General features: G+C 37.3%; 1 protein-coding gene across 1 annotated transcript in view; it reads right to left on the bottom strand.

Annotated features, from left to right (window-relative positions):
• The window catches only part of CFAP47 (cilia and flagella associated protein 47), a 495,620-nt gene that overhangs the window by 2,091 nt on the left and 469,024 nt on the right, over window positions 1-24,505 (bottom strand). Inside the window, exon 65 of the mRNA XM_045873173.1 lies at window positions 3,531-3,699. Coding sequence (XP_045729129.1) covers window positions 3,531-3,699 — 169 coding nt within the window. The remainder of the gene's footprint in view (window positions 1-3,530; window positions 3,700-24,505) is intronic.

Below are 24,505 nucleotides of genomic sequence, written 5' to 3'. Positions count from 1 at the left end.
TTTACAAAAGAATGTCAAATTGACAATTATACTCCTCAACTACTTATTTAATTAAAAAAAAACAACTATTTTTTAAACAGATGAAATTTCCATATTTTAGTAATGTCTTTGTAGTATGAAAAGGTATCAGCCAAAGAACTCACGGAATGAATGCTCAAAGCTATGCTTTAAAGGACACATTCTTATGAATGGAAACAGCGCATTATGGGCTGTGCCGACCCACATCCCTCAGGTATTTCCATTTCATTGCCTGCCCCAGCTTCCAATTGCCAATATCTATACCTCTTGACTCAAGAGTTTTTCAGAAAACAAAACAAAACAAAAAACAACCCCCCCAACTCTCTAGCCCCATCAGGTGTAAATATTCCGTAGTGTGTTCCACACTATTTTCCATAGAAATCCCATGGGATTAAATTCCAGATGCCCACTGTGGTAATTGCCTTGAAAAAGCACCCTTTATTGGTTTCCATTCCTTTTCTGTCTCATATCTTGGCTTTCCTGCATCTGTTTCTTGAGATCATGTAGGAAATATGCTACTTGGATTCGAATCCCTATTTCAGGTCTGCTTAAGAGAAAATACAAACCACGATTTATATATATAAATAAAATGCCATTTCTTACAGTTTCATGACAATGATTTATTCCTTTAAAAGCAATGCATTTACATGCATATTACTTACATCTGATTATGTCTCTAGTTATAACAGGTCCATAGATATTACTTTTGTACAAGCATTATATGTTTTATCTTGAATAATTCGGATAGCTTTCATATTTTTGTATAAACTATTTAAGATTTATCATGTCCACCATGGAAAGTTGAGTGGACTATTTATTCTCTTTGAATAACATTGCTTTTTGTAACAGTCTGATCAAGTTAACTTAAGTCTCTCAAAGCTAGTGCTATATGCCTTGTTTAATAATAGGGAAAAAGCAGTTTTTAATCATTCTAAATATGGTTTAATTGAAAGGGAACCCATGAAGCTTGCTAATGTAGTTGTTGAAGTTTCTGTAGGTTAATATTTAAAGATTTTTTTAAATTATTATTTATTTATTTGAGACAGAGAGAATGAGAGAGAGAGAGAGCACATGAGAGGGGGGAGGGTCAGAGGGAGAAGCAGACTCCCCGCCGAGCAGGGAGCCCGATGCGGGACTCGATCCAGGGACTCCAGGACCATGGCCCGAGCCGAAGGCAGTCGCTTAACCAACTGAGCCACCCAGGTGCCCCTCTGTAGGTTAATATTTAACTAAACTGTTCTTAAAGATCCTCATTTTTATTTCTAAGTAAAACACAATGAAGGTCATATGTTTCATATATAAGTATTAATTGATTTAATGCTTAAAATCAACAGTTTAAAGAAGATGATAATACCATACACAGCAATTTTTATTTAGATAATGAATTAACTTTTAAAATTCTTCACATTTATCATGTGAGACATCATGGTGTTGTCATTAAGAGCAGGATTTTAGAATCAGACAATGTTTGAACCGTGATTTCAAAGTCATTGATTTGATATATGCAATAAATTTTATGACTCAAGGGCATTATACTCAGCATAAAAAGCCAATCTCCAAAGGTTACATAGAGTATGATTCCATTTATGTAATATTCTAGAAACTAGAAAATCGTAGAGATGGAGAAAAGGTTAGTGGTTGCCCGGGTAAAGGAGTTACAGTATTAGATGTGACCATAAGGAGTTAGCAGGACAGTTTCCATACTGTTACCAGTTCTCACAGTTGTGTTGGAAGACTTCTGTATCTCAGTTGTGACTGTAGTTATACAGATCTATACATGGGTTCAAAGTGCCTAGAACCACACACACACACAAATATACGTGAAAAATGCTGAAAATGAAATAAGGTCTCTAGCTTAGTTAACAGTATTTAAATATAGTACTATAGCTCTATAAAATCTCACCATTGGGAAAAGCTGGGAGAAGGATTCACAGGATTCTGTGTACTATTTTTGCAACTTCTTGTAAGTTAATACTTTTTTTAAGTTAAAAAATATGAATATGAGATTTATGAGTCAATTGGAAATTTGAACACTAAATGGATATCTGATGTCATGATATTAAGAAATTACTGTAAATTTTTAGATGTGATAATGGTATCATGGTTACAATTTTGGTCTTTTAGAGATTAATAGGAAATAGTTGAAGAAAATAGGATGTCTGGGATTTTCTTCAAATTAATATGGAATATGGGGAGGGGGGTGGGAATATACTTGAATTGGTCATGATTTGATAAGTGTTCATACTGGAAGATGAATGTATGTAGATTATTCTATTTCTACTCACATTTGGAATTTTCCAAAATAAAAGTAGAATCAACAAAATAGTGATTTCTTAAACACATTACAATCTCAATTTTCCCCACAAAAGCTTTATCAGACTGTACCACTTCAGACTAAATGAAAATTTCACATTTTCATTTGATCCCATATATCAGCTTATTCTCTCACAGAAACCCTTTAATTCTGCTTCCAGCGATTTAATTGTCAAATCAACATAGGGAAACCGGGCACAGATTTTGTTGGGAAAGCCCCCAACATAGTTAATTTCAGAAATGTTCACTAGGTGAAATAAACATCATTTTCATTTGTAAACCTGTTTTTAAATATGTCATTTAATCCCCTTAGAGTAAGAGTATGTCCTTATTCTTAAGGAGCAGGTACGATATGATCATTTTAAATCAAGCATCTATATAGCAAAGGGCGATGTGCAGCAAGGCTCCAGAGGTTTTATATTTTTATTACCTGGGTTGCAAGAATTCCCAGAAAGATGAAAAATATAAATAATTTTCTTGAGACATATTCAACATTATTTTTTTCTCTATTCATTAAAACAGTAACAACACATTTTTCTGCCCATGGCACTGCCTAATTAGTGTCTGATTTAGAAGTCTAGTAATCACTGTGGCACCAGTGGTTGTGTCTTGAAACATGACCACACGTTCTCTTTAGCCTAAAAGCCATTAGTAAAATACATGTGTGAAATCTGATGGAGAAATTTTGCTTACTGCATAAATTTTCAAAATAGTGTTTACCTTACCTTTTAATAAGATGATCACTTGAGCAGACTTTTATATTAATGGCTCACTAAATTGTGTTTTTCTCCATTCAAAATCAGTTTTATCTTCTATTTAATTTTCTTCATTTTCGACTTTAACATTTTGACAGTACCTTATGCCTTAATGAAAGATTTCAAAATCTCTGTCTCAAATCACCTGAAGTCCTTGAATGTGTTATTACAGATAACAATATGTGAATATACAAATCACTTTACAGTCAATATTTATCTCTTCTGCATTTTCTTAATATGGAAGAGAAATAATTTCTTACTTCCCACTGGTGATGATAACTTTTTTGCTATATTCCATATTTACAAGTTCTTTACTGGGCAAAAGAAAATTAAAACAAGACAGAGTAGTTGAAATATGTTGGCTTTTGCAAGGTAATGTTGCTATTCTTTACTTGGGTGAAACCTTTTCTCCTTTCATGCCTTTAGTGACATCAAAGAACTCACCTGTATTGCTAATGTTGCTTTGTATTTCCTACTGTACATTCGGGGTTTAAAACCCACAAGGAGGACAGTTCCTTCAGTGTCAAAAGGAGGAAGTTCTCCAACCTGAGGTTTCACAAAAAACTCAGGATCACTGCCAGGTAGGAAGTATGCAGTGAACGGCTCGGGATTTCTAGAACAAAAATATAAATATTAACTTTAAATTTTATCATTACTCTTTGTGAGCACTTGATGGATAGAATTTATATCCTGTTGCATAGGACTACAGTTAAACTTTAATGCTGCCATGCAGCTATGAGCCTAATGCGTGTTACTTTATAAGAGTGAGGAGGCCTTTTAAAAATTACTGAAGTGTCATTCTTCCCAGGGTGACAAAATGGAATCTTAAAGATTTTTAAAATTACGTCTTATGTTTTTAGTACACAAAGAATAAAATGTTGTCCCTATAAAAATTTGAAGAACTCAATGTCCCATATTAAAATGTAATCATTTGTAAATAAATTCATATCCAAAATGCATGGCTAGAACAGCTATCATGAAGCCTTTGTTTTTATTACTATTCCATTGTGGTTGCTCACTCTCCTTTAGCTTTCCACTTGTGAAGTGAGATGAAAGTACTTTGCAGGTTCATTAAAGATTCTTGAGCCTGAAGATGAGTTGCTATGATCTGAAGTGAACTGAGCAGCATTTAGGATTCAAGTGACCATTTTCATGTCAAGGTTGATTACATTTGAGATGAAGATGGTAAAAGAAGTTGAGGAACTCATTTGGTAGAATAAAACAGGGGAGGAGTACACTGCATGGGAAGTTGTACATGAGGAATTTTAAATCCAAACTTTCTGGGGAGATGCAATTAGAAGGTAAAGAACAGTTTCCTAGAACAGATCCAACAGTGAATCATAGAAAAGGAGATGGGAGATTCAGGTTGGGACTCAGTGATCCACTCAGCAAATGTATTGAGTATCATCTCAGAGGGTTTGAGAAAGTGGACTATGGATATGGATGGCTTGGATTGGAATCCCAGCTCCATGTAGGTGCATAACTTTAGACAATTTACTTTTTTGTACTTCAGTTTTCATATCTGTTAAATGAATTTAATAACCTCTATAAAGCCATTCGATCAGTACCTGACATGTAGGAAGTGCTCTATAAGGTTTAATCAATATTAATATAATCATTATTATGATTGTTGTTTTAAAACATCTTATTACCCATGCTTATTATCAGGCAATGATGCATGATGCAATAAATTTTAAAAATGTATAAAACAGAATACCCAGGGGTTCTGGTGGAATAGGAAGACCCAGACCCTCTTTTCTCCCAAGGAACAACAATACAAAGACCAATTCCCATTGTGAGAAATTCAGAAACTAGTTAAGAGACGTCTGCCTTCTAGGTGAGCACAAAATCAGCTGTTTTGAAGTCAGTAGGAAAACTTGTGGCATGCTCTCACCAAAGTTTGCCCTCCACACCAGTGCAATAGCACATGATTGGGAGGAAAGTCTCAGCTTCCATTTTACCCTGGGGAAGGAAAGAGAAGAGTAGACCAAATATCCAACAATTGGACTTCTGGTTGGAATGTGAAGGGGTGCTGCCCGAGGGACTGGCTTCTGTCTTGCTTGTCTTGAAGTACTGATGGGACCTGACATACTATAGATGCATGGGGGCTTCTAAGAACAAGCTGGGCAGGGTGCTGGTGCTTCAGAGGTCCCAGCAGGTTGATACAGCTCAGAAGCGTCTCCTTAAGTGTGGAAAAAGACGAGTGGAACATGTGTCAAACTTCCTGGCTTTTCAGTAGGCTGCCCAACATTCTGGTTTATGTCCATCCTGTCTCAGAGAACTGACAGAACTTGGCAAAATCTAGATACCTAAAGGCTACTGAGGAAAAAAATAATAAAAGATCTGGTTGGTGTATTGCTGCTTCAGAGTGCCAGGGTACAGAAGACAGACAGCAAAGAGAGCAAGAGGTTAGGAACTCCTGAAAAATTAGAAACCAGCAAACCCCTGTAATCTTCACACACAAGTTCATACAGATATACTCACAAAAAAGATCTGAGGTGTCCCCAGGATCTCTAGTTGGTCTGAGTGGTGAAGATCTTTCCCTGCATGAAGCTAGTCTATGAAGACTGAGAGAGGTGGCTTTTTTTTTTTCAAATGTGGGGATATCAACACAAAGTTACAAAGAACATGAAGACAGGAAAGAATTATTCAATTAAAGGAACAAAAGAAATCTCTAGAAACACATCATAAAGAAATGGAAGTAGAGGAATTACTGATCAATTATTAAAAAAACTGTCACGAAGATGCTCAACACTATCAGGAAAATAATGCATGAACAAAACAAAGAGAAAATATTAAAAAGGCCAAACAAATTTTAGAGCTGAAGAATAACTGAACTGAAAAACTCACTAGAGTGTTTCAACAATGGATTTGATCAAGCAGAAGTAATCAGGGAACCCAAAGATAAGTCATTTGAAATCATCCAGTTAGAGGAGCAAAAGGAAAAAGAAATGAAACAGAGTAAAGAAAATCTAAAGGACTTCTACAGAGATGTCAAGTCGCCAATATACACATAATGAGTCTCAAAAGAAGGGAGAAATAGGGGCAGAAAACTTACTTAAAGAAATAATGGCCAGGAGGGGGGAAAAATGGCAGAGGAGTAGGGGACCCTATTTCAACTGGTCCCCAGAATTGAGCTGGATATCTACCAAACCACTCTGAGCACCCACGAAACCAGCCTGAGATGTAAGCAGATCTAGGTACGAAGCAGGGAGCCGTGATTCCGCGGGCAGATATCAGAGGATAAATAGCAGTGGGAGGGTGCCTGACCGTGGGGATCCTACACCACCGGTGAGTGATAGCCTCGCGCACTGGGGACAGGCACAGACTCGCAGACCAGTAGCAGCAGGGAAAGGACTTTAGGGCAGCCCCCGGGGCAGAAACCTGGAGCACCACGCAAACTGAGAGTGGATGGCGGTTTTAGAAGCACAAAGGGCAGAGACATGCCCCGACCTGGAGGCAGGACTGGGAGTGCTGTGGAGGGGGGCACAACCCAGGCCGCTGCAGTTTATAGCAGCAAGGACAGAAATGGAGACAGTGTGGCCTGGAGAGCTCACTGAAGAACAGACTGTGGTCTCTGCTCTGAGGCAGAGGGTTGGAAACGGTCTCTTCTGCTCTGACTCACGGAAGAGACGTGGAAAGCCACCAGAGAACAAAAGCCCAAAAAACTGATTCCCGCTGAGCCCATCCCCCACGACAGGGGGGCAGAGCATTATCACCCAAACAGGGTTGCCTGAGTAACAGCGTGGCACGCCCCTCCCGCAGAAGACAGGCTGGGAAAACAAGAGGCCAGCAACCCTAAGGTCCCAAGAAAACAAGTGCATCTTGCTTGGGTTCTGGTCAATAATTTGGACTCTATACATGCCCTCAAACACCCATCAACAGAATGACTAGGAGGAGGAACACCCAAAATAGAAAAGACTCAGAGATTATGACTTATGCTACAGATTTACAAATGGATACAGATATAATCAAGATGTCGGAGATGGAATTCAGGCTAGCAATTGTGAAGACAATGGCTAGAATGGAGAAATCAATTAATGACAATATAGAGTCTCAAAGGGCAGAAATGAAAGGGGAATTGGCAGAACTTAAAAATGCTATCAATGAGATCCAATCCAATCTAGATAATCTAACAGCAAGGGTAACCGAGGCAGAAGAGCAAATAAGCGACCTGGAAGACAATATAATAGATAAAAAGGGAAAAGAGGAGGCCAGGGAAAAACAACTCAGAATCCATGAAAATAGAATCAGAGAAATAAGTGACACCATGAAGCGTTCCAATGTCAAAATCATTGGAATCCCGGAGGGAGTGGAGGGAGAGAGAGGACTAGAAGATGTATTTGAGCAAATTGTAGCTGAGAACTTCCCTAATCTGGGGAACGAAACAAACATTCGAGTCCTAGAGGCAGAGAGGACCCCTCCTAAGATCAAGGAAAACAAGCCAACACCCCGGCATGTAATAGTAAAACTTGCAAATCTTAGAACCAAGGAAACCATCTTAAGGGCAGTTAGGGGGAAGAGATTCCTTACGTACAGAGGGAGGAACATCAGAATAACGTCAGACCTATCCACAGAGACCTGGCAAGCCAGAAAGGCCTGGCAAGACATATTCAGGGTACTAAATGAGAAGAACATGCAGCAAAGAATACTTTATCCAGCAAGCCTGTCATTTAGAATGGATGGAGAGATGCAGAGCTTCCACGACCGGCAGAAACTGAAAGAATATGTGACCACTAAGCCAACCCTGCAAGAAATATTAAGGGGGGTTCTATAAAAGGAGAAAGACCCCAAGAGTGATCTACAACAGAAATTTTCAGGGACAATCTATAAAAACAACGTCTTCACAGGCAACATGATGACAATAAATTCATATCTTTCAATAATCACTCTCCACGTGAATGGTCTAAACGCTCCCATAAAATGGCACAGGGTTGCAGATTGGATAAAAAGACAGGACCTATCCATATGCTGTCTACAAGAGACTCATTTTGAACCTAAAGATACATCCAGACTGAAAGTGAAGGGATGGAGATCCATCTTCCATGCCAGTGGACCTCAAAAGAGAGCTGGGGTAGCAATTCTTATATCAGACAAATTAGATTTTAAACTAAATTCTGTAATTAGAGACACAGAGGGACACTATATTTCTTAAAGGGTCTATCCAACAAGAAGATCTAACAATTGTAAATATCTATGCCCCCAACATGGGAGCAGCCATCTACATAAGCCAACTGTTAACCAAAATAAAGAGTCATATTGATAACAATACGTTAATTGTAGGAGACCTCAATACTCCACTCTCAGCAATGGACAGATCACGTAAGCAGAAAATCAATAAGGAAACAAGAGCTTTGAATGATACATTGGACCAGATGGACCTCATAGATATTTACAGAACATTCCACCCTAAAACAACAGAATACTCATTCTTCTCGAGCGCACATGGAAATTTCTCCAGAATAGACCATATACTGGGTCACAAATCAGGTCTCAACTGATACCAAAAGATTGAGATTATTCTCTGCATATTCTCAGACCACAATGCTCTAAAACTGGAACTCAATCACAAGAAAAAATGTGGCAGAAATTCAAACATTTGGAAACTAAAGACCACTCTGCTCAAGAATGTTTGGGTCAACCAGGAAATCAAAGAAGAACTTAAACAATTCATGGAAATCAATGAGAATGAAAACACATCGGTCCAAAACCTATGGGATGCTGCAAAGGTGGTCCTAAGGGGGAAATACATAGCCATCCAAGCCTCACTCAAAAAAATAGAAAAATCCCAAATTCACCTACTAACTCTACACCTTAAAGAACTAGAGAAAAAGCAACAAATGATGCCTAAGCCATGCATTAGAAGAGAAATAATTAAAATTATAGCAGAAATCAATGCATAAGAAACCAGAAACACAGTAGATCAGATCAACGAAACTAGAAGTTGGTTCTTTGAAAGAATTAATAAGATCAATAAACCACTGGCCAGACTTATCCAAAAGAAAAGAGAAAAGACCCAAATTAATAAAATTATAAGGGCGCCCGGGTGGCTCAGTCGTTGAGCATCTGCCTTTGGCTCAGGTCGCAATCCCAGGGTCCTGGGATCGAGCCCCGCATCAGGCCCCCTGCTCAGCGGGAAGCCTGCTTCTCCCTCTCCCACTCCCCCTGCTTGTGTTCCCTCTCTTGCTGTGTCTCTATCAAATAAATAAATAAAATATTTAAAAAAATAAAAATAAAAAATAAAATTATGAATGAAAGGGGAGAGATCACGACTAACACCAAGGAAATAGAAACAATTATTAGAAACTATTATCAACAACGATATGCCAATAAACTGAGCAATCTGGATGAAATGGAGGCCTTCCTGGAAACCTACAAGCTGCCAAGACTGAAACAGGAAGAAATTGACAACCTGAATAGGCCAATAACCAGTAACGTGACTGAAGCAGTGATCAGAAACCTCCCAAAAAACAAGAGTCCAGGGCCTGATGGATTCCCTGGGGAATTCTACCAAACATTCAAAGAAGAAATAATACCCATTCTCCTGAAGCTGTTTCAAAAAATAGAAACAGAAGGAAAACTTCCCAACTCATTCTATGAGGCCAGCATTACCTTAATCCCCAAACCAGGCAAAGACCCCATCAAAAAGGAGAATTTCAGACCGATATCCCTGATGAATATGGATTCCAAAATCCTCAACAAAATCCTAGCTAATAGGATCCAACAATACATTAAAAGGATCATCCACCACGACCAAGTGGGATTTATCCCCGGGATGCAAGGGTGGTTCAACATTCGCCAATCAATCAATGTGATAGAACACATTAATAAGAGGAGGGAGAAGAACCATATGGTCCTCTCAATTGATGCAGAAAAAGCATTTGACAAAATACAACATCTTTTCCTGATTAAAACTCTTCAGAGTATAGGCATAGAGGGAACATTCCTCAAGTTCATAAAATCCATCTATGAAAAACCCACAGCGAATATCATCCTCAATGGGGAAAAGATGAGAGCCGCTTTTCCCTTAAGATCAGGAACACGTCAAGGATGCCCACTCTCACCACTATTGTTCAACATAGTACTAGAAGCCCTAGCAACAGCAATCAGACAACAAAAAGAAATAAAAGGTATTCAAATTGGCAAGGAAGAAGTCAAACTCTCTCTTTTCACAGACGACATGATACTTTATGTGGAAAACCCAAAAGACTCCACCCCCAAATTACTAGAACTCATACAGCAATTTAGTAATATGGCAGGATACAAAATCAATGCACAGAAATCAGTTGCTTTCTTATACACTAACAACGCAACTGTAGAAAGAGAAATTAGAGAAACGATTCCATTTACAATAGCACCAAAAACCATAAGATACCTCGGAATAAACCTAACTAAAGAGGTAAAGGATCTATACTCTAGGAACTACAAAACACTCATTAAAGAAACTGAAGAAGATACATAAAGATGGAAAAATATTCCATGATCATGGATCGGAAGAATAAACATTGTTAAATTATCTATGCTACCCAGAGCAATCTATACCTTCAATGCCATCTCGATCAAAATTCCAATGCCATTTTTCAAAGTGCTTGTGGAACAAACAATCCTAAAATTTGTATGGAATCAGAAAAGACCCCGAATCGCCAAGGAAATGTGGAAAAAGAAAAACAAAGCTGGGGGCATCACATTGCCCGATTTCAAGCTATATTACAAAGCTGTGATCACCAAGACAGCATGGTACTGACACAAAAACAGACATACAGACCAATGGAACAGAATACAGAACCCAGATATGAACCCTCAACTCTATGGTCAAATAATCTTCGACAAAGCAGGAAAAAACATGCAATGGAAAAAAGACAGTCTCTTCAATAAAGGGTGCTGGGAAAATTGGACAGCCACATGCAGAAGAATGAAACTCGACCATTGTCTAACACTATTCACAAAAATAAACTCAAAGTGGATGAAAGACCTCAATGTGAGACAGGAATCCATCCAAATCCTAGAGGAGAGCATAGGCAGTAACCTCTTTGACATCGCCCACAGCAACTTCTTTCAAGATACATCTCCAAAAGCTAGTGAAACAAAAGCAAAAAGGAACTTTTGGGACTTCATCAAGATAAAAAGCTTCTGCACAGCAAAGGAAACAGTCAACAAAACAAAGAGGCAACCCATAGAATGGGAGAAGATATTTGCAAATGACACTACAGATAAAGGGCTGGTATCCAAGATCTATAAAGAACTTCTCAAACTCAACACCCAAAAAACAAATAATCAAGTCAAAAAGTGGGCAGAATATATGAAAAGACACTTCTCTGAAGAAGACATACAAATGGCTAACAGACACATGAAAAAATGTTCATCATCATTAGCCATCAGGGAAATTTACATCAAAACCACATTGAGATACCACCTTACACCAGTTAGAATGGCAAAAATGGACAGGACGAGAAACAACAAATGTTGGAGAGGTTGTGGAGAAAAGGGAACCCTCTTACACTGTTGGTGGGAATGCAAGTTGGTACAGCCACTTTGGAAAACAGTGTGGAGGTGCCTCAAAAATTTAAAAATAGAGCTACCCTATGACCCAGCAATTGCACTCCTGGGTATTTACCCCAAAGACACAGATGTAGTGAAAAGAAGGGCCATATGCACCCCAATGTTCATAGCAGCAATGTCTGCAATAGCCAAAATGTGGAAAGAGCCGAGATGCCCTTCAACAGATGAATGGATAAAGAAGATGTGGTCCATATATACAGTGGAATATTACTAAGCCGTCAGAAGGGATGAATACCCAACTTTTGCATCAACATGGATGGGACTGGAGGAGATTATGCTATGTGAAACAAGTCAAGCAGAGAAAGTCAATTATCATAGGGTTTCACTTATTTGTGGAACATAAGGAATAGCATGGAGGACATTAGGAGAAGGAAGGGAAAAATGGGGAGGGGGAATTGGAGGGAGAGATGAACCATGAGAGACTATGGACTCTGAGAAACAAACAGGGTTTTAGAGGGGAGGGGGGATTGGTTAGCCCAGTGATGGGTATTAAGGAGGGCACGTACTGCATGGAGCATTGGGTGTTATACGAAAACAATGGATTGTCGATCACCACATCAAAAACCAATGATGTACTGTATGGTGACTATCATAACAATAAAATTAAAAAAAAAAGAAAGAATGGCCAGAAAATTCCCAAATCTGAGGAAGGAAAGAGACATACAGATTTGTGAAGTCCAACATATTCCAAATAGGATGAAACTAAAGAACTTCACAATGAGACACATAATCAAAATGTCAACAATTAAAGACAAAAAGAGAATTTTGAAAGCAGCAAGAAAAAAGTGACTCCTCATATACAAGGCCACCCTTATAAGACCATTAGTAGATTCCTCATAGAAACCTTGCAAGCCTGAAGTGAGTGGAATAGTATGTTTGAAGTGCTAAAAATAAACTGTCAACAAAAAATACTGTATCTAGCAAAATTGTCCTTCACAAATGAAGAAGATAAAGACTTTCCCTGATAAGCAAAAGCTGAGGGAGTTAATCACCATTAGACCTGTCTTACAAGACATACTAAAGGGAGTCCTTTGAATTGAAATGAAAAGACGTTAGACAGCAACACAAAAGTATTTGAAAGTAAAAGCTCACTGGTAAAGGTAAATAAACAGAAAAACACACGACACTGAATACTGTAATGGGGATACATGAATCATTTCTTAATTGTGGCATAAAAGTTAAAAGATAAAAGTATAAAAAATACTAAAATTATAAAATGTATTAATGGATACATGATATAAAAATATGTAATCTGTACATCACTAACAAAATATAGAGATTTTGTATGCAATTAAAGTTGTTATCAGCTTAAAATAGATTATTAAGCCTATAAGTTATTTTATGTAAGCCCCATAGTAACCACAAACACCTACAGAAGATACCAAAAAGAAAATGAGAAGGAAATCAAAGTGTGTCACTACAAAAATACATCAATACTACACAAAGGAAGACAACAAGAAAGGAAAAGATGGACAAAAGAGCTATAAGACATACGAAAAACAACAAAATGGCAACAGTAAGTCCTTCCCTATCAATAATTATTTCAAATATAAAACAGACTCCCAGTCACAAGACACAGTAGCTGATTGATAAAAAACAAGAACCAAGTGTATGCTGTCTACAAGAGACTAAATTTTTTAAATTTAAATTCAGTTAATTAACATATAGTGTATTGGGGCGCCTGGGTGGCTCAGATGGTTGGGCGTCTGCCTTCGGCTCAGGTCATGATCCTAGGGTCCTGGGATCGAGTCCCGGGTTGGGCTCCCTGCTAGGCGGGGAGCCTGCTTCTCCCTCTGCCTCTGCCTCTCTCTCTCTCTGACTCTCATGAATAAATAAATAAAAAAAAATTAACATATAGTGTATTATTAGTTTCAGAGGTAGAGTTCAGTGATTCAGTCTTATATAATACCCAGTGCTCATTACATCACATGCCCTCCTTAATGTCCATTACCCAGTTACTCCATCCCCCCACCCCCCTCCCCTCCAGCAACCCTCAGTTTGTTTTCTATGATTAAGAGTCTCTTATGGTTTGTCTCCCTCTCTGATTTCGTCTTGTTTCATTTTTCCCTCCCTTCCCCTATGATCCTGTTTTGTTTCTTAAATTCCACATATCAGTGAGATCATATGATAACTGTCTTTCTCTGATTAACTTATTTCTCTTAGCATAATACCCTCTAGTTCCATCCACGTTATTGCAAATGGCAAGATTTCATTTTTTGATGGCTGAGTAATATTCCAATGTATATATCTATACCACATCTTTTTTATCCATTCATCTGTCAATGGACATCTGGGCTCCTCCCATAGTTTGGCTATTGTGGACATTGCTGCTATATAAACACTGGGTAGAGGTGCCCCTTCGGTTTGTATCTTTGGGGCAAATAGCTAGTAGTGCAACTGCTGGGTCAAAAGGTAGCTGTATTATCAACTTTTTGAGGAACCTCCATACTGTTTTCCAGACTGGCTGCACCAGCTTGCATTCTCACCAACAGTGTAAGAGGGTTCCCCTTTCTCTGCATCCTCACCAACATTTGTTGTTTCCTGTCTTGTTAATTTCAGCCATTCTGACTGGTGTGAGGTGGTATCTCATTGTGGTTTTGATTTGGATTTCCCTGATGCCAAGTGATGTGGAACATTTTTTCATGTGTCTGTTGGCCATGTGTATGTCTTCTTTGGAGAAATGTCTGTTCATGTCTTCTGCCCATTTCTTCAGTGGATTATTTGTTTTTTGGGTGTTGAGTTTGATAAGTTCTTTATAGATTTTGGATACTAGCCCTTTATCTGATAAGACATTTGCAAATATCTTCTCCCATTCTGTTGGTTGTCTTTTGGTTTTGTCAACTGTTTCCTTGTTGTGCAAAAGATATATATCTTGATGAAGTTCCAATAGTTCATTTTTGCCTTTGTTTCCCTTGCCTTGGAGATATGTCTAGCAAGAAGTTGCTGTGGCTGAGGTCGAAGAGGTTGCTGCCTGTGTTCTCCTTTAGGATTTTGATGGATTCCTGTCTCACATTAAGGTCTTCCATCCATTTTGAGTTTATCTTTGTGTATGGTGTAAGAGAATGGTCCAGTTTCATTCTTCTTTATGTTGTCCAATTTTCCTAACACCCTTTATTGAAGAGACTGTCTTTTTTCCATTGGGTATTCTTTCCTGCATTGTCGAAGATTAGTGGACCATAGAGTTGAGGATCCATTTCTGGGTTCTCCATTCTGTTCCACTGATCTATGTGTCTGTTTTTGTGCCAGTACCATATTGTCTTGATGATTATAGCTTTGTAATAGAGCTTGAAGTCCAGGATTGTGATGCCACCAGCTTTGGTTTTCTTTTTCAACATTCCTTTGGCTATTCAGGGTCTTTTCTTGTTCCATACAAATTTTAGGATTATTTGTTTCAGCTCTGTGAAAAAAGTTGGTGGTATTTTGATAGAAATTGCACTAAATGTATAGATTGCTCTAGGTAGCATAGAAATTTTAACAATATTTGTTCTTCTAATCCATGAGCATGGAAGGTTTTTCCATTTCTTTGTGAAGAGATTAACTTTAGATTTAAAGATACACATAGGCTGAAAGTTAAAGGAAGGAAAGAGATATTCCATGAAATGCTAAACAAAAGGGCATGGATAGCCTTACTTATATTAGACAAAGTAGACTAATAACAATCTGTAACAGGAGACAAAGAAGGCCATTATATAATGATAAAGGATCAATTTACTATATATATATAGCACCTAAATGTATGTTACAAAGATTGACAGAATTAAGGGAGAAATAGACAGCAATAGAATAATAAATAGTAGCAGATTTTAATACTCTGCTTTCATTAATAGATAGAAAACTCAGATAGAGGATCAATAAGAAAAAAGAAGACTGGAACAATACTATGGACCAAATGGATCTCATAGATGTATACAAAACATTCCACTCAACAGCAACAGCAATTACATTTTTCTTAGGTGCACATGGAACAATATCTAGGATGGATTGGAGGTTAAGTCACAAATCAAGTCTGAATAAGCTTAAAGACTGAAATCATACCAGCTGTCTTTTCCCACCACAATGGAATAAAACTAGATATCAATAGCAGAAGGAAACCTGGGAAATAAATAAATATGTGGAAATTAAACAACAAACTCTTGAATAACCAATAAATCAAAGAAGAAATTATAGAGATATTAGAAAATACTTGAGACAAACAAAAATGAAAACACAACATACCAAAGCTTATAGAATGCAGCAAAAGTAGTACTTAGAGGGAATTTTATAGTGATAAAAGCCTACATTAAAAAAGAAGATCTCAAATAAACAACCTAATTCTACACCTCAAGAAAATAGGAAAAAAAAGAACAAATTCAACCCAAAGTTATCAGAAAGAAGGAAATAATGAAGATGAGAGCAGAAATAAATTAAATACAGAATTAAAAAAATCAACTAAGAGTCAAACTAAGGGTGGGTTTTTTGAAAAGATCAACAAAATTGACATTGAGCTAAACAAAAAAAAAAGAAGAGAGAAGACTCAAATAAATAAAATCATAAATGAAAAAGGGGATGTTATAACTGATGCCCCAGAAATAAAAACAATCATAAGAGACTGCTATGAACAATTATACACACAAAAAATTATACAACCTAGAAGAAATGAATAAATTCCTAGGAAAATGCAATCTACTAAGACTGAATCATGAAGAAATAAAAACTCTGAATGGACCTATAAATATTAAGGAGATTGAATCAGGAATCAAAATCCTCCCAACAAAGAAAAGTTCAGGACCAGATGGTGAATTCTACCAAATATTTACAGAAGAATTAACAGCAACCTATCTCAAACTCTTCCAAAATATTGTAGAGCAGGGAATACTTCCAAATTTAATTTATTTATATCAATATTATCCTGATACCAAAGCCAGAAAAAGACAAAAGAAAACTACAGGCCAATATCCCTGATGAATATAGATGCAAAAATCCTCAACAAATACTACCAAATGGAATTCAATTGCACATTAATAGGATCATATACCATGTACAACTAGGATGTAAGGAAGGTTCAACATAAAAAGTCAATCAATATGATATAGCACTTTCACAGAATGAAAGATAAAAAATACATAATAATCTCAATTTATGCAGGAAAAACATTTGACAAAATTCAACATCCTTCTATGACAAAATCTAGGAATAGAAGGAAATTACTTCAACATAATAAAGGCCACATATGAAAAAGTCACAGCTAACATCATACTCAACACTGAAAAGCTGAAGCTTTTCCTCTAAGACCACTATCTCTGTTAGCAGATGGCATAGCAGATACATGACATTCTTACATGTAGAATGATTACACAAAAAACCTGTTAGACTAATAAGTGAATTCAGTAGAACTTCAGGATATAAAGTCAACATACAAAAATCAGTTGCATTTTTATACAATAGCAATGAACTATTTGTAAAAGAAATTTAAAAAACTATCCTATTTAAAATAGCATGAAAAAGAATAAAATACTTAGAAATAAATTTAACCAAGGAGTTTAAAGATCTATACACTGAAAACTATAAGACAATGATGAAAGAAATTGAAGAAGATAATAAATGGAAAGATATCCCCATGTTCATGGACAGGAACAATTAATATATTATGTTAAAATATCCATAGTACCCAAAGCAATCAACAGAATCAATGCAATCCTCATCAAAATCCCAATGGCATTTGTTAAAGAAATAGGAAAAAAATCATAAAATTCATATTTAATGTCTAAGGATCCTGAATGGCTTAAAAAAAAAAAAAGGTAGTTTCATCAATAAATGTGGCTGGGAGAACTGGATAACCACATGCAGAAGAATGAAACTGGATCCCTATCTTACACCACACACAAACCAAAATGGATTAGAGATATAAATATCAGAACCAAATTCCATAAAAACATGTAAAAACCCCAGAAGAAAACACAGGGAAAAAGCTCCTTGTCTTGGAAATGATATTTTGGACATGACCTCAAAAGCAGTGGCAAAAAAGCAAAAATAAAGAAGTGGGACTATACCAAAAGAAAAAATTTCTGCACAGCAAAGGACAAAATCAACAAAATAAAAAGGCAACCTATGGAATTGAAGAAAATATTTGTAGACTGTATATCTGATAGGGGGCTAATATATAAGGAACTAATGCAAGTCAATAGCAAAAATACTCAAATAACCCTATTTAAAAAATTGGCATAGGACCTAAATAGGTATTTTTGCAAAGAAGACATAAAAATGGCCAACAAATATATGAAAAGATGTTCAGCATCACGAATCATCAGAGAAATGCAAATCAACACCACAATGAGATATCACTTCACCCCTGTTAAAATGGCTATTACCAAGAAGTAAAAAAATAAGTGTTGGCACGCATGTGGAGAAAAGGGAACTCCTGAATGCTGTTGGAGGGATTTAAAATTGGTACAGCCATTAGGGAAAATAATATGAATTTTCCTCAAAAAAGTAAAATTGAATTATCATATGATCCAGCAATCCCACTTCTGGGTATATATCTAAAGGAAATGAAATCAGTATCTCAAAGATAAATCTGTATTCCCATGTTTATTGTAGCATTAATCACAATAGCCAAGATACAGAAATAACGTGTGTCCGTCAACAGATGAGTGGATAAAGGAAATGTAGTATATATACAAAATGGAATATTGTTAAGCCATAAAAAAAAATTAAAACTTGCAACAACATAGATGAACTTGAAGGACATTATGCTCATTAAAATAAACCAGACACAGAAAAAGCAATTTTCCATGATCTCACTTATAAGTGGAATCTAAAAGAAGTAGAACTCATAAAAGCAGAGAGTAGAACAGTGATTGCCAGGGGCTGGGGATTAGAGGAAATGGGAGGATTTTGGTCAAAGGGTACAAACTTTCGTTTTAAGATAAATAAGTTCTGAAGATTTAATGTACAGCATGGAGACAATAGTTAATAATAATGTATTGTATACTTGAAATTTGCTAAAATAGTGTATCATTAGTGTTTTCACCACACACAAAAAAGGTAGCTATGTGAGGTGTTGGATAGGCTAATTACCGTGATTGGGAGTATCATTTCACAATACATATATATATCAAATTGTTGAGTTGTACACCTTAAATATATACCAAGTTTATTTGTGAAAACCTAAGTGAGGCTGGAAAAAGTTAGAAAAATAAAATTTAAAAATAACAACCTTAATGGAAAAGGGAAAGCATCTGATAGAAAAATTTCCAATCCCAGTTATGACAGATATTTACAGAAACTATCCCTTCATGTATGCAGCATTTGTTATATTATATTGCCCGGTAGGGTACCTGTTCTCCTTACATCTGCTAAGTTATTGCTGGATATAACCCTCTAAAGGAACAGGAATGTTTATCAGCGTTCCCAGGGCTATTGATACTGAAAATACAGCTCAGAGATTTGATGTGTTCTCTAGCCTACCACAATTCAGAATTGTCTGATCTGAGGTTCACAGGATACCAAGCTGGGATAAGGATGCGAACAAGGGTTTCTCTGGTGAGATGGGACTGGAGGAGAGGAGACAGGAGGTGAGGCATCTTATCTAAATGGACACTTTGCCTACTAAACACTACCAAAGCTGGTAATTTGCTTTGTTCTTTGCAATGATTGTGTAAAGATGGGTGCTTGTGCGTTTGTGCGTGTGTGTGTTTAGGTAAATTGGATACAGTGATGCCTATTTAATAGCATCTTAAAAATATAATTAAATAATTCTATATATGCTAAATATTTAGTAGGAATGAAACAAATACTATTTTGTTTATTGTGTTGTTCTTAGGTAAGGCAGATGAAGGAATAAGAAAAATGGAATGATAATGAATAATCACTTAAGTGGGCTCATATTGTCCTATATTTGACACAGCTCTGGTCTTTAATGGAAACACATTATTTTCAGTGTTTTAATAATATCACTAAGAACAACAGATGAGCTATTTTGATACTTTGAATTCTGTGTTTCTCCGAACTCTTTAGAACACTTTGCATCCCTAAATCATCATGCCTAAAATTCCTCAACAAACTATGGTCTTTTTTTTTTTTAAGATTTTATTTTATTTATTTGAGAGAGAGAGTGTGAGAGAAAGCATGAGTGGAGGTGAGGGGCAGAGGGAGAGGGAGAAGCAGACTTCTCACTGAGCAGGGAGCCCTACGTGGGGCTCAATCCCAGGACTCTGAGATCATGACCTGAGCCAAAGGCAGACGTTTAATTGACTGAGCCACCCAGGCACCCCAAACTATGGTTCCTTTAAGTAATGAAAATATAAAGTTTCCTGGCCTCTTCTCTTCCCTCCTCTCCCAGAGACTCTTATGTTTTAGAGATTTTTTTTTTAAAGATTTTATTTATTTATTTTTGTGTGTGCACGAGAGAGAGAGAGAGAGAGCGCACAAGAGACAGCAAGTGCACAGGAGCGGAGGGGGAGGGACAGAGGGAAAAGCAGACTCCCCGTTGAGCAGGAAGTCCAATGCTAGACTCAATCCCAAGACTCTGGGATCATGACCTGAGCTGAAGGCAGATGCTTACTGAAGGCAGATGCTTAACCGACTGAGCCACCCAGGCACCCTAGAGATCACTTAATTTAGGAAACAGAATAGCTACCACTTAATGGCTTGCCATGCAGTTTTTTTTCCTCCTCCTTTCCCCTCCCTGAATGCTCAGCAAACAAACAAACAAAAAAAAAATGGGTAGTCATTAGGGCACAGAATAATTTATCTTCAGAACTTATTTTACTCTTGATCACTGAAAAAAAAGGGAGATGTTGAGTTGGTTTGTGGGGAAGCTGGTCAAAGGCTGAATATGAAGGTCAATCTGTCTTCCTGACCCATTTTGTTTCTTTTTCATATGTTCCCCACTAGTTTCATAGATCTTCTGAATGGCTTGAGATTTCCAGTATCTAACTGGGTATAGCCTCCTAGAGGTGGAAAGTGAACGGGATATATTCAGTAGCTTATTTACATCATTGAGTCATCTAAAATAAATTATTTTTCCTTTTTAAAGATTTATCTATTTATTTGAGAGAGAGAGCGCGAGTGAGTGTGAGGAGGGGAGGGGTAGAGGGAGAGGGAGAGAGAGACTCTAGCAGACTCTGCCCTGAGTGCAGAGCCCCACATGGGGCTCTATCTCACAACTCCGAGATCATGACCCTGAGAGATCACGACCTGAGCCAAAACCAAGAGTCAGACGCTCAACTGACTGAGTCACCCAGGCACCCCTAAAATAAATTTAAAGACAGACTTGGTATGGGGGTGCCTGGGTGGCACAATCAGTTAGGTGCCTGACTCTTGATTTCAGCTCAGGTTGTGATCTTGGGGTCCTGGGATCGATCCTCGTGTTGTGGGGGGAGGTTCTACACTGAGCAGGGAGTCTGCTTGAGGACTCTTTCTCTCTCTCTCTCTCAAACAAATAAATTAATTAAAAAAAAAGATAGACGTGGTAAAGGATAGTTTTCAACTGCCCTAGAAAATTGATTTATGAAGAGAAAATAAATACACCCCCTTCTGCTGCTTGGTATGTTGCCCAGCATGATCTGAGCCTTGCCACTCAAAAAGAATTCCTGCTGGTGAAAATATCCAGGAGGAATCTGGAGAGAGTTTATTGACTTAGAAGTGGCTTAAAATACTCAAGGAAGTAGATTCCACCATAGCGTGCTTACACATTCTTTAATACTTTTGCCACTGAAATGTGGGGCCTGTGTTCCCTTTCATAAATCCAAGCCAACACAGTGACTCTTTTGTAACCAACAGAAGGTGGCTGAAGGGATGCTGTATAACAGAAGGTCTATGTCAGAAAATGCCATGCAGTTCTTTTTGAATACACACTGTGAGGAACAAGTCACCATGTACAAAATCGAACTACTTGAGACACACATGATATAGAGACTACATGTAGGAACTATTGCCAATAAGAGCTGCACTATTAGCCAACAACTAGAATTAACTGCCAATTGTAAGAGTTAACTGTTTTGATCAGCTAACTCAATCACACCTTCAGATGACTGTGGACATGGCCAACATGGAATTGCAACCTCATGAGGGAGACTCAATCATTAAAATGTATCAAAAATGCACCCCAAACCTGCACATTAAATGTGCTTAATGAGGATAATTCTATTTTCTGTTGAATCTTAAAAAAAAAAAATCCTCCTGTGTCAATAATATACCGGGTGCATTATTACATCCTCAGAACCAAAACTGAACAAAGTTAAAATCTATACTTCAGAAAATATTCTGTGGCATTTTTGGATATTTGAGTAATTTTAATTCACTTTCTCAATAGAAGAGGGCTATTAGAGTTCAGGACATAAGAATCAAAATTTTTTTTCACATTTTGAGTGCATTTGACATATATGACTATATATCCTAAAATTTCTGATAAATGTAATCATCCATTAGGAAAATGTTTACTGAAATCTATAGAAGTATAGTTATATTTAAGATTTCTGTTGAGACTCTCTTTGAACTTAGTGCTTGCAGAAATACAGCAAAATAAAAGATATTAGCTGCTTCTTACTTTAAATAAAACACCTGAGAGAATATTTGTAATATTAATTTAAAATGAACTCAGAAATTTTGGGGTAGAGTGTTTTGGGTTTTCCACATAAAGTATCATATCATCTGCAAAGATTGAGAGTTTGACTTCTTCTCTGCCAATTCGGATGCCTATTATTTTTTTTGTTGTCTGACTGCTGTGGCTAGGACTTCTAGTACTATGTTGAAGAGCAGCAGATCCCTGCCGTGTTCCTGACCTTAAAAGACTCCACCCCAAAACTGCTAGAACTCATACAGGAATTCAGTAAAGTGGCAGGATATAAAATCAATGCACAAAAATCAGTGGCATTCCTATACACCAACAAGACAGAAGAAAGAGAAATTAAGGAGTCGATCCCATTTACAATGGCACCCAAAACCATAAGATACCTAGGAATAAATCTAACCAAAGAGGCAAAGAATCTGTACTCAGAAAACTATAGGTATTAAAGAGGGCATGTACTGAATGGAACACTGGGTGTTATACGCAAACAATGAATCATGGAACACTACATCAAAAACTAATGATGTAATGTATGGTGATTAACATAATAAAAAAATGCTTTTTAAAAACTAAAAAAAAGAAAACTATAAAATACTCATGAAGCAAATTGAGGAAGACACAAAGAAATAGAAAAACATTCCATGCTCATGGATTAGAAGAACAAATATTGTGAAGATGTCAATGCTACCTAGAGCAATCTATACATTTAATGCAATCCCTATCAAAATACCATCCACTGTTTTCAAAGAAATGGAACAAATAATCCTAAAATTTGTATGGAACCAGAAAAGACCCCACATAGCCAGAGGAATGTTGAAAAAGAAAAGCAAAGCTGGTGGCATCACAATTCCAGACTTCAAGCTCTATTACAAAGCTGTCATCATCAAGACAGTATGGTACTGGCACAAAAACAGACACATAGATCAATGGAACAGAAGAGAGAGCCCAGAAACGGACCCTCAACTCTATGGTCAACTAATCTTCAACAAAGCAGGAAAGAATGTCCAATGGAAAAAAGACAGTCTCTTCAACAAATGGTGTTGGGAAAATTGGACAGCCACATGCAGAAGAATGAAACTGGACCATTTCCTTACACCACACACAAAAATAGACTCCAAATGGTTGAACCTCAATGTGAGACAGGAGTCCATCAAAATCCTAAAGGAGAACACGGGCAGCAACCTTTTTGACCTCAGCCACAGCGACTTCTTCCTAGAAACATCGCCAAAGGCAAGGGAAGCAAGGGCAAAAATGAACTATTGGGACTTCATCAAGATAAAAAGCTTTTGCACAGCAAAAGAAACAGTCAACAAAACCAAAAGACAACCGACAGAATGGGAGAAGATATTTGAAAATGTCTTATCAGATAAAGGGCTAGAATCCAAAATCTATAAAGAACTTACCAAACTCAACACCCAAAGAACAAATAATCCAATCAAGAAATGCGCAGAAGACATGAACAGACATTTTTCCAAAGAAGACATCCAAATGGCCAACAGACACATGAAAAAGTGCTCAACATCACTCGGCATCAGGGAAATCCAAATCAAAACCTCAATGAGATACCACCTCATACCAGTCAGAATAGCTAAAATTAACAAGTCAGGAAATGACAGATGTTGGCGGGGATATGGAGAAAGGGGAACCCTCCTACACTGTTGGTGGGAATTCAAGTTGGTGCAGCCACTCTGGAAAACAGTATGAAGCTTCCTCAAAAAGTTGAAAATAGAGCTCCCCTACGACCCAGCAATTGCACTATTGGGTATTTACCCCAAAGATACAAATGCAGGGATCCGAAGGGGTACAGCATGTTTACATGCCGATCTTTACAGCAGCAATGTCCACAATAGCCAAACGCTGGAAAGAGTCAAGATGTCCATCGACAGATGAATGGATGAAGAAGATGTGGTATATATATACAATGGAATATTATGCAGCCATCAAAAGGAATGAAATCTTGCCATTTGCAACGACATGGATGGAACTGGAGGGTATTATGCTGAGCGAAATAAGTCAATCAGAGAAAGACATGTATCATATGATCTCACTGATATGAGGAATTCTTAATCTCAGGAAACAAACTGAGGGTTGCTGGAGTGGTGGGGGGTGGGAGGGATGGGGTGGCTGGGTGATAGACATTGGGGAGGGTATGTGCTATGGTGAGCACTGTGAATTGTGTAAGACTGTTGAATCACAGACCTGTACGTCTGAATCAAATAATACATTATATGTTAAAAAAAAAAGAAGAAGATAGTAGGAAGGGAAAAATGAAGGGGGGGAATTAGAGGAGGAGACGAACCATGAGAGACTA

The sequence above is a fragment of the Mirounga angustirostris genome, unplaced genomic scaffold (genome assembly GCF_029215605.1).
Source record: "Mirounga angustirostris isolate CCGP_5_RB_7025 unplaced genomic scaffold, mMirAng1.0.hap1 SCAF_11, whole genome shotgun sequence".
In the NCBI taxonomy this organism is placed as follows: Eukaryota; Metazoa; Chordata; class Mammalia; order Carnivora; family Phocidae; genus Mirounga; species Mirounga angustirostris.
Note: the sequence above shows the minus strand (reverse complement) of the source record. Positions and strands in the feature narration are given on the sequence as shown.